Source organism: Pristiophorus japonicus, chromosome 10, assembly GCF_044704955.1.
Source record: "Pristiophorus japonicus isolate sPriJap1 chromosome 10, sPriJap1.hap1, whole genome shotgun sequence".
Taxonomy (NCBI): Eukaryota; Metazoa; Chordata; class Chondrichthyes; family Pristiophoridae; genus Pristiophorus; species Pristiophorus japonicus.
The window spans coordinates 155,415,925-155,428,141 of NC_091986.1; the positions used below are offsets into that span (position 1 = coordinate 155,415,925).

General features: G+C 40.1%; 1 protein-coding gene across 1 annotated transcript in view; it reads right to left on the bottom strand.

Annotated features, from left to right (window-relative positions):
• Nucleotides 1-6,903: 6,903 nt before the first annotated feature.
• The window catches only part of micu2 (mitochondrial calcium uptake 2), a 605,104-nt gene continuing 599,790 nt past the window's right edge, over nucleotides 6,904-12,217 (bottom strand). Inside the window, exon 13 of the mRNA XM_070892202.1 lies at nucleotides 6,904-7,897. Coding sequence (XP_070748303.1) covers nucleotides 7,793-7,897 — 105 coding nt within the window. The 3' untranslated portion in view covers nucleotides 6,904-7,792. The remainder of the gene's footprint in view (nucleotides 7,898-12,217) is intronic.

The following is a 12,217-nucleotide window of genomic DNA, read 5'->3' on the forward strand; positions in this document are numbered from 1 at the left end:
AGGATGTGGATGAACAGAGGGTTGTTGATTCATGGGATGTTTTGTTGCAAGGTGTGGTTGAGCAGAGACCATTGCATATTTTAATTGATAGTTGGATAAATACTTGAAGCATAAGAATATGCAGGACTGTGGGGCAGAGCAGAGCAATGGGTTTAGTTTTGGATTGCAGCATCAAATAGTTACTAGACACGATGGGGCGAATAGCCTTCTTCTCTACTGTAAATTTCTATGGTTCTCTGCAAGTTGGTTGCTATAAATGTACTTTACCCAGTGCTTTATAATCTGAAACTTTGCTGCAGTACTGATGACTGCTGCATTGTCACAGATCCCATCAGCTGGATGTAAATGATCCCATGCTCCTATTCAAAGAGCAGGGAATTCTCCTGGCCAACAGTCCTTGCTGTGTGGAAAGGGGCTGCTACATTTGGCTACTTAACAGCAGTGAGTACATTTTAAAAGTAATTCGTTGGATGTGAAGTGCTGTGGACAATATAAGGTAGTATATCAATGTAAATCATTTGGAAAGAATTTGAGTCCACTGGGCACATAGCCAGGATTTTCCTTGTCAGGGCAATTGTCAGTGGGAAGCATGGTGGGACAAGATTTATGCCTGCCCAGCTGACTTGGCATTGACCTCTGTAATTTTTCATGGTCAGCTCAATTTACATATTTTTGCCAATATTGCCACCTGCATTTGGGAGCTTGTTAATGTTGGTGGGGGTTGGTGGGGTGGTCAGAATGGTTGTTGTTGCAGCTTTTAAAGCTTGCAGTTTAACGGGCCAGGCAGCATCCCTAAACGGAAACTTCAAGCTGCCTGCAATCTTGTTCAGAAATTCCTGCAGTATCTTACCCCTCTTTTTAAAATGCCTATTGTCCCCACTAAAATGACGTCTACATTTTACAGCCTCAAGGAATGCTGGATGCCCGTTTTATACAGACGTTACTTAGGTCTAGTATTGATGAGGCAGTAAATGGGATGTATGATCTCTCTATGTCATTACTGCTTCATTTAAATATACCTGTTCGTGAAAGTGACATAGAAAATATAGCTTATGAAAAAGGGGTGAGGATCCAGCAGTACAGGTCCCTGCCCCATTACTAAATGAGTGGTAAGCAAGAGAAAAATAATTTAGATTCTCAGGAAGGACCGACACCTTAGTTTGAATGGGTGACTTTATTTACAGATGGAAAACAGTGGAGAGTCTGAAATTGGAGGCATAAACAGAAAGGGGTACGTCACAATTCCAATATTATATATATATTACGTGGAGATTCTCACACAGGTTTCCTCAAGAGTATGCAGGGAAAGTGGAATAGGATGACACTTAATTGTCTATCTGCAACTCTCATTCTACTTATACTGGTCCAGTTAGCATTAATTATGCCACTTTTTGATTAACAGCAGGACTATGTTGGTTTAAACCCTATTTAACTCAGCTTACCAGAGATATGAGCTGAAAGGAACACAGAGGATCAATAGCAATAACATTATTTCACTACAGGCTATTTACTTCTTTATTACCTGGCTTATCAGGCACTCAGGAACGGTCATCCAGTTCTTTTTTTTAGATGTCATGTTTAAATTCCTGTAATAAGAGAATTATCCTTGTTTTGTTTGTATGATTATATTTTTCCTCCACTAGATGATAATGGAGAACTTCCAGATATTTGTACTCTTTGATACCTAGCTGTCCAATTGGGTATTGATGGTGTACCACTGTATTTCTCAAAGAAACTGTCTTGAATCACCAGATATGTTGCAAACAAAATGACACCAAATTTTCTTGGGGCTTGGGACAGACTCCCAATGAAAAAGCCGTGAAAGTGGACTGGTGGAGAGGTGGGACCCAGAAATGGCAGCTCTCTGTCCTGAAGATGTAACTCTGGGATTTCCTACAGGGGGATGAAAGTTATCTTCACTCCATTAATAGCTGGCAGAATGTTGTCACCCACTGGAGTTCTTGCCTCCTTTGCACTGAGTAAGCTTGATGTTGGCAAGTTATCGGTGTCTCGGTCCATGGAGTGGCAAAAGTAGAGCCCACAGAGGGGTGCAGGCTTGGTCATGGCCTGGGTGACTCCAGAATTGCTTTGAATTATTTTTTTTAATCAGTTCTCATGGAGGGGGTCGATTAACTGCAGTACTTTCCCTTGTCAGGCAGGCCTGCTGGCGGAGGTCTCATATGGGGATGCTGCGCTGTGACTTTTTCTCTTCCTCCGCTCTAACAGTTGCCCAATATGTGCTCATATGGTGCAGGTGGTTGCTGAATTTATTTACATAACTTGATCATGCTCTCAGCTCTGGATCAGGGTCAGAAGCATAAGTCATCAGCAGATTGCAGTTTTTGCTCCACAGCAGTTAGAATGGTAAAGCAGGATTGCAGACTCTTAGGCCGGTCTGTTAAAGGCCCTTTACAGGGTTACCGCTCTTCTCTGTCCTCCATGTCATCAGAGCAGATAAGATAAGCATTTGGAATCTCAGCACCAGAATCACTTATTTCAAGTGATCTAGTCATTATTGATGGACCTACCGTGTTGGGTAGATAACCTGCTAGTTTTCACTTGACGTGAACATAGAATAAAGACAGCCACTTGCCCAGTCAGACATGTGATGGCCAACACCATATAGCCAGGGGAGACTCCTCTCCCTCCGACATACACAGTACACAAGGCCTTACCATCACATCTGGTCAGATACAAGGTCACAATTTCTGACTGGGTTATCTTTAGTAATTTCTTCCTATCTGTTTTCATACACAATCCCACCTGGCAGCCTTTAACCTCACTAACTCTTATTTCTACCCATGAAAACATTTTCTCATCAAGCCCCTCTCCAATTCCCAAATCACATTCCTCTAACCTATCAATTGCACTTGCATCTGCTCAAGAATTTCCTTGCCTTGATCTTCGGATATCCGTGTCCCCAACAGTTTCCCTCCTACAATAGCCACCCTTGTGGTTTCAGGTCTGTGGGCTGCAGTTTAAAGTGCACATGGTATAAAACTCACCTGAGTGTACATTGCCAGATCTGATCATCTCTCCTTCTCTACAGCCAAATATTCCTATTACTAGGTCATCTGGAGGTCAAGAATAACCCTGAAAATTCTCTTTGCACCATTCAAAAGTTCTTCCCCTGCATTGTCGGACTGCAGATGTGAAGAGATCAAAGATATCTTTGTTTCTAAACTGAGGCCATTTTGCAGCCTCTGCCCCCTTCTCTTCCTAACTTCCCTCAAACTTTAGAGCTTCTCTCCATCTCTACCCGAGCTCTCATCAGATTCACTTTCTCCACCACATGATTGCTTGATTCATTTCAATCAAGCTCCTGAACATGCAACTCTCCTTACATAAGAAATAGGAGGAGTAGGCGATATGGCCCCTCGAGCCTGTTCATTCTTGGATCCATGCTTGTTGAATTGCCAATCCTTCCCATTCTTTGGAAAATACTTGCTCTGCTTGTAAAATGATCACCTGCTCCTTTTGAAAAGACCATCCCAATATCCTCTAACCTACCCATCCTATCTTTAACCAGCCCTTTTCTCCAAAAGTTTCTGAACACATTTTTGTCACCCAACTGTATGCTTATTTCTTCTACTACTTGCTGTTCAAGTGCCTCCAATCTGGTTCCGTCTAAGCCACTCACTTCCCACAGTGACATCAATTTTTACAGACATTTTAATTACATGGTCTTTTTGGAAAATCTGTCAAATTGCATTTTATTGCAGCAAAATGTGTACATCACACATCTAAATTTGCATGCAAAAAGTGACAATAAACAGACTATTAGAAAAGGCTATTGTAAGTGGTTTCCCTTAGGTGTTTTCGATGCACCCCCATTTTAAAATACTTCTAGAGCTGCGAGTGATTATTGTACTGAACAGATGAATGAGTCAGGGACGAATACCTTGGTCTCAACCGGCAATGCTTTTATTAAAGTTAAAGCACACACTTGCACCCAGTAAAACCACACACACCCTGGTGTGTAAAACAAACAAATGCAGTACAATACAGAGTCTGGCCCGTCTAAACAGGCCGCTATCGCAAAGTATACACGTCTAAAATCTCCCCTGAAAACCCCTAAGATTTGGTTGGGAGAACACACAATACCCCCTCACACCATGGCTGTGATCTTAAAAGATGTGTGTGCAGAGATGATGCTCACTGCTTCTCCTGATGAAAATGTGTTTCTTCTGGTTTCTTCTCTCCATCCCACACGGAGGGTGCGGTTCTTGTAGAATTGAAGGAAATCCGAATTAGTCAGGAAATTGTGTTGGGGAAATTGATGGGATTGAAGGCCGATAAATCCTTAGGACATGATGGTCTGCATCCCAGGGTACTTAAGGAAGTGGCCCTAGAAATAGTGGATGCATTGGTGATCATTTTCCAACATTCTATAGACCCTGGATCAGTTCCTATGGATTGGAGGGTAGTTAATGTAACCCACTTTAAAAAAAAGGAGGGATAGAAAACAGGGAATTATAGACCAGTTAGCCTGACATCAGTAGTGGGGAAAATGTTGGAATCAATTATTAAAGATGTAATAGCAGTGCATTTGGAAAGCAGTGACAGGATCGGTCCAAGTCAGCATGGATTTATGAAAGGGAAATCATGTTTGACAAATCTTCTAGAATTTTTTTGAGGATGTAACGAGTAGAGTGGACAAGGGAGAACCAGTGGATGTGGTGTATTTGGACTTTCAAAAGAATTTTGACAAGGTCCCACACAAGAGATTAGTGTGCAAAATTAAAGCACATGGTACTGGGGGTAATGTACTGACGTGGATAGAGAATTGGTTGGCAGACAGGAAGCAGAGTGTAGGAATAAACGGGGCCTTTTCAGAGTGGCAGGCAGTGACTGGTGGGGTGCCGCAAGGTTCAATGCTGGGACCCAGCTATGTACAATATACATTGATGATTTAGACGAAGGAATTGAATGTATTATCTCCAAGTTTTCAAATGATACTAAGCTGGGTGAGGAGGATGCTAAGAGGCTGCAGGGTGACTTGGACAGGTTAAGTGAGTGGGCAAATGCTTGGCAGATGCAGTATAATGTAGATATATTTGAGGTTATCCACTTTGGTGATAAAAACAGGAAGGCAGAATATTAGCTGAATGGTGACAGATTAGGAAAAGGAGAGGTGCAACGAGACCTGGGTATCATGGTTTATCAGTCATTGAAAGTTGGCATACAGGTACAGCAGGCGGTGAAGAAGGCAAATGGTATGTTGGCCTTCATAGCTAGGGGATTTGAGTATAGGAGCAGGGAGGTCTTACTGCAGTTGTACAGGGCCTTGGTGAGGCCTCACCTGGAATATTGTGTTCAGTTTTGGTCTCCTAATCTGAGGAAGGACATTCTTGCTATTGAGGGAGCGCAGCGAAGGTTCACCAGACTGATTCCCGGGATGGCAGGACTGACATATGAAGAAAAACTGGATTGACTAGGCTTATATTCATTGGAACTTAGAAGAATGAGAGGGGATCTCATAGAAACACATAAAATTCTGACGAATTGGACAGGTTAGATGCAGGAAGAATGTTCCCGATGTGGGGAAGTCCAGAACCAGGGGTCACAGTCTAAGGCTATGGGATAAGCCATTTAGGACCGAGATGAGGAGAAACTTCTTCACTCAGAGAATTGTGAACCTGTGAAATTCTCTACCACAGAAAGTTGTTGAGGCCAGTTCATTAGATATATTCAAAAGGGAGTTAGATGTGGCCCTTACGGCTAAAGGGATCAAGGGGTATGGAGAGAAAGCAGGAATGAGGTGCTGAAGTTGCATGATCAGCCATGATCATATTGAATGGTGGTGCAGGCTTGAAGGGACGAATGGCCTACTCCTGCACCTATTTTCTACGTTTCTATGTTTTTCGAAGATATCTATTAATTCTAGCAATAAAATTGAATCAAATATCCAATTTTTTACACAATTTGTCTTTATTTTATGACAACCAAAACAATCTAATTTAAATAGTTTCATCCCTTCTGACTAGATTAAATTGTGTCAAATTTAGAATCATTTCACATGTTTGTAGATATAGATGATGCCAAAAAAAAAGCCAGGTACTAAATCAGTTACTAATCCAATTCATAAAGCCTTGCTTTCAATAAACTGTCCATCAGTTACAGGCACATATTGTTTAAAGGATTCAGAGTCATGTATTTTTCCTACAGGTTGTTCTAGAGGAAGGCTAGCACTCCTGATAATTCCAATTGGAAGCAATTGACCAACTGAACTAGTTTGAACTTTTATTGATTGGAATGTCAAGCTGAAGTGTTGTTGAACCAAGTTCTTATTTAGCACTTTAGTTCTTGAATCATCTATGTTACTATCTGCAACTAATACAGAAAAGCATTGCCCTACTGTGGGATTCAACTCACTCAAATATTAATTTCTTTCTCTGCAATTTAACAGAAAAACTACTGGATTGTGGAAATAGTTTAGACTGAGGTCACTGCTTTTCAGAACCAATCATTATGTAATGCTACATTGGATCTGTTCTGAGAAAAGCAGGAAAAGCACTAAATATAAACAGAATTCCGTCTGCATGTAGATAGCCAAGATCCATGACTGTTTACAAAAATACTAGCCAGCACTCATTGTAAACAGGTGCAGTATAGCTAGCATGCATTACACGCCATCTGTACAGGATCAGGATAATCTACTGTGAAATAAACATAGTCCCAAACAAGCTTAATGTTCTCATTTACAGACTTGCCTCAGCTAATATTTAGATGATTCCGTGACTTAAGTTTGGCAATTACACATCATGTAGTTGCATACCATCATGATTACAGCAAATATTTCAATAACAGTTGGATAAAAGGAATGTTTGTTGCTCCCTTGGTGTGCTAAGAAAAGGCTTGTACTGGTCATGCATGTTCTGACACATAATAAATTAAAACAGATTTCACAAGCTAAACTTTATTGGTGCAAAAGAAACAGTGCAGATTTAAGAGATTCCAGATTTTGAGAAAATAATTCCTTAAATATTCAAATATGAATAACAAAATCAAAGGGCTCTTTTATCCAACATCTAAAAAGTAAATAGGGGTGAAGAATAATTGCCTCGTGATCCCCACAATAGATGCACCATGTGCGAAAATTACCTTCAATTTTATAATGTATTGTAGAATTTTACATTAGACTAATTGATTTTTTAAAACTAAATTCATTAATTTTTTTAGGTAATTTTTTGTCTGAGATTCTTAAAGCACAGTTGTACAACATAAATTGAATAAACATTCAATATTTCATGCCTTACATTGAAGTTGCACAGATTAAATATTTACTGTTTTTTTTAAATGAGTATTTCTTAATAAACGGATACAATTACCATCCCCATTATATATGAATAACTAAAAAAAACACAAAAGAACTGGTCTAATTTTATTTAAAGTGCATTGCCTTCATGAAAAAGTGCTGGATATTATTTGAAGAACGAAAAGAGCCAGAAACACCATGTACCATCTTCATCACAAATATTTCACATATAAGTGACACAATGATATGTTTCGAAGTGATCTACATTATTATATTCTACGTTTGTAAACAAATGAGAAAAGACTTGCCAAATACATTTTCATGAAGACAATGTTGCTTTATTTTTCTGTAAACACAGTTTATGTATGTAAAAAAGATATATTTATGATATTTTATTAAACTCTGGACACTTTCTAGGAACCCTAGATATTCTGTAGCTCTTTTTAAATCCACTGTGACAAGCTTCCTCAATAAGCAAGCTCTCATGTATGGTATTGGATTATTTTATATAGAACTACCTTATGCTCAGTAGCATTAACAGGGGCTTCTTCCAGACTGCTTCCAGGCTTCATGAACTCCAACAATAGTCTCTTTCTTCACACATTTAAAATAGCCCTTGAAACCATGTTGTGTTGGTGCCTGTTGAAACCAAAGTAATGAGTCTAAGTTTCTGTAAACAGACACGGTTGTTGTTTTCTGTCATAAATCTACCTGGGCCATTCTGTCCCAGTTTAAACCATTTTGCATAGTTTTAGATTACTATTCAATATTTTTTATAAAACCTGTGATATAAATACTATCCAATGGATGTAAAACTATCAAATATTATTTGCCTGCCACCTTTTCACATACATCCTATATTTTTTAAATATATAAATTTGCCACCTTATTGCTCTGTGAGGCCCACCTTCCCCTGACTCCGACATTCTGATAAAAATAGTGGGAAGACGCACTCTTTCCAGACAGATCAGTATTGCAATATGAAACAGTGTGAAGCTTATGGGGAAGCCTTGTCTCATACATGTCCATAGCACTAGGTTTGTGAACATTATTGTGCTGTGCTACTGGGTTACCCTGATTGGGAACCATCCATTTTATTTCTCATATAACATTTAATAATTGAAGGCTACCCTTTCAGCCTCATTAATTAATGCCTTTCTGATTAAATTAGAACACTGTTCCTTACTGATATACAAAAGTTGTTGCATGGGCTCCTCTATATGTCAGAACTTTAAGTGGCTTAAACAGGAACTAATATTTCTGAACAAAATAAACTTCATATCACAAGTACTAACATCCAATCAAAGTCATGTGAGCTTCCTCAGTGATTACAAGATCAGAAAAGCCATTCATTCCACCTTAATTCATCCATCTATCAAGAAAGACCCTACAGCACCCCCATTGCAGCATCTAATAGTTTCTTAAATGATTCCAAGGCTTTCATCTCCACTACTCTATCTTAAAGTGATCCGTCTTAACCAGAGTGCACTTAAACAGAGTGTTTTATTTGGGAACTTGTAAAGAGTGGGAATTCAGATAAAGAATAGGGAGGACCTAATTGGAGGAAGTATCAGCAGCAGCGGAACCTTTGACAATTTCCCCAAAAAACAAGGACAGCAGGTTGGTGAGCATTAAGGGTTTTTTCTCTCTCTTCTCTCACTAACCTGTAGTTTAAACTAGGTGCAGGAAACTATAAAGTACTGTATTAAACTTATAGCGTAATTAGTTAAACTAATTAATATAACTATAAATAATCATTGAATAAAGACTTTAACTAATTAAATTTAAAAAAATAAGGCTAGACTAGGATATGGCAGAGCAGGTTGTATGTCTGGACTGCAGTATGTGGGGGTTTGTGGACAGTGAGACTGTCCCGAGCAAACACATTTGCAGGAGATGTCTCCATCTCAAATCTCTCCGGCTCAGTCATTGAGCTGGAATGTGAGTTGGAGACACTCCGACACATAAGGGAGGGGGAGGAATTTCTGGACGGTTTTATCCAGAATACAGTCACACCCCAGAGGAAAGCACAGGTTCAGGAAAGGGAGGGTGTGACTGCTGGGGAGACGGGTAGCGGGGATTTAAGAGCGGTTGAGAAGGAGGTCCCGCAGACACTGGTCCTGACCAAAAGATACAATGTACTTTCTACCTGTGAGGACAAGGAGAAAGACTGCAGGGAGGACAGCCACAATGCAAACCAAGGCACCGTGGCTCAGAAGGTTGTACAGGTGTTGGGGGGGTCGGGGGGCAGTGAATAGAAATGTGGCAGTGATAGGGGACTCTATAATTAGGGAGATAGGTTGCATCCTCTGCAGCCAAGAACGAGAATCCCGAAGGGTGTGTTGCCTACCCGGTGCCAGGGTAAGGGATTTCTCATGGCGGCTGGAGAGGAACTTGGAAAGGGAGAGGGTAAATCCAGTTGTCGTGGTCCACGTTGGAATAAACGATATAGCTGGGAACAGGGAGGGGGTCCTGCTGAAAGAGTATCAGGAGTTCGGCTCTAGATTAAAAAGCAGGACTTCGAGGGTAATAGTCTCTGGATTATTGTCCGAGCCACGTGCAAATTGGCATAGAAGCAAACAGATCAGGAGAATTAACACGTGGCTAAAGGGCTAGTGTGGAAAAAAGGGGTTCCTTTTCATGGGACATTGGCACCAGTTCTGGGACAGGAAGGAGCTGTACCGATGGGACAGACTCCACCTGAACTGAGATGGGATCCATGTCTTAGCAGAAAGGGTAAGTAGGGAGGTGGCAAAGGCTTTAAACTAGTAAGATAGGGGAACGAACTACAAGAAATGTAACCAGCCGAAATATAAGCAAAACAGCAAAAGAGAGCATAGGAAAGAATAAAGTAAGGGAGAACACCGATGGCAAGTGAATAAATATAAATAGAGTTATAGCACAGGAGTCTAAAAACATGGTTAAACATAAAGAGAGAGGAAATCCCATTCAAAATTAGTTGAACTATCTGTACAGCAATGCACACAGTGTCCGTAATAAAACAGGGGAGCTGGAGGCAATCATGCATTGAGAGGAACCAGACATAGTAGGGATTACTGAGATGCGGTTACAGAAAAATCAGGACCGGGAATTAAATATATATAGAAAAGATAGAAGGGAAAAAGGTGAGGTGGAGTAGCTGTACTACTTAGGGAATAACATAATGCTGGTAGAAAAAAGTGATGCAGCTATCACGTAAGACAAAAATAGAATCTCTATGGATAGAGATAAAAGATAATAAAGGATCAATCACACTAATAGGTGTAGTCTACAGACCATCTAATAGTGGAAGGGAGGTGGAGGAAGAAATATGCAAACAAATGAGTGAAATTAGTAAAATACATAGAGTAATAATCATGGGAGATTTCAACTATCCTGATATTAATTGGACAGAAGAGGTAGGTAAAGGGGATAAGGGAATGGAGTTCCTACAACATGTACAGGACTCCTTTCTAACCCAATATGTAAAAAGCCCAACAAGGGAGGATTCGCTATTGGATCTAGTAATGGGGAATGAATCAGAGCAGATAAGAGAATTAAAAGTAGGGGAACACCTAAGCAATAGTAACCATACGAATGTAAGAAATAGGAGCAGGAATAGGCCATATGGCCCCTTGAGCCTGTTGACCATAATATGCTTTAAGATGATAATTGAGAAGGACATAAGTGTGATGATTACCAGGGTAATAGATTGGAGAAAAGCTGATTTTGAGGGGCTGAGAATAGAACTTGGTAAAATAAAATGGGCAACAATATTGAGAAAAAAACAATGTAGAACAGCAATGGGAAACATTTAAAACAGTGTTTAACAGAGTGCAGGAACAATGGGTCGAAAATTGCAGTTGGAGGCTTCCTTCAGACGGACGCCTCTGACCCGAAAAATATCAACGAAAATACCTGGTGGTCCCGGAGGAATGGAGGATTCCGGACAGAGGCCTTCATTTGCTGCGCAGCATATGGGAAGATGTCTTCCATGTACGAACGCATATGCTGGAATCACGTGAGCCTGGACCACCAATGACTATCTAGTATACTCATTGATAATAATGGGAACTCTGTGCGAGCTCCCATTACTATCAATGAGAACTCCCCCACCACCCCCAAAACAAGAAACACAGCACAATAAATATAAAAAAAAACACATCACATATTTAAAATGAATTGAAATTGAATGTAATTAAATGTTTTAGAAAATTTATTATTTAAAAAAAAAATGTTTCTAATGTATTTTAATAGGGTTAAAAATAAACTTACCTTAATGGACAGGGTTTTTAAATCTAAAAATGAGTGATTAAATATAATTTTTCTATGTTTTAAAAGTCTTACACTGGTAAAAGTAGGCTCTACGCCTGCTTTTACCAGGCGTAAGAGTTTGAAGGACATTCGTTGGGCAAGAGTTGGGCAAATAGCCCAATCTCTGCCCCGCGAATGTCCTTCCTGCGTGGATGCATAGGATCTGTCTAAAGGATTTTGAGGCACTGGAGAGGGTGCAGAGAAGATTTACAGGATGCTACCAGAAATGCGAGGGTCTCTTTTCTCTTGAAAAATGAAGGCTGAGGGGTGACCTAATAGAGGTCTTTAAAATTATGAAAGGTTTTGTTAGAGTGGATACAGAGAGAATGTTTCCACTTGTGGAGAAGAGCATAACTAGAGGCCATCAATATAAGATAGTCACCAAGAAATCCAATAGGGAATTCAGAAATGTCTTTACCCAAAGAGTGGTGAGAATGTGGAAGTTGCAACCACAGGGAGTGGTTGAAGTAAATTGTCATGTATGTATGCTTGGGGTTACTAGCCACCAGGTGGTGCGACTATCGGAGGTCATTGGGCTGTACACATGTGTGTGCAGCGCAGGTATAAAAGACAAGCCATCATGTAATGTAATCACTTTGGGCCCTAATAAAGCAGAGCCAGGGTTGTACCTGTGTTAGTTTACAGTATTCAGTAAACTATCGAGTT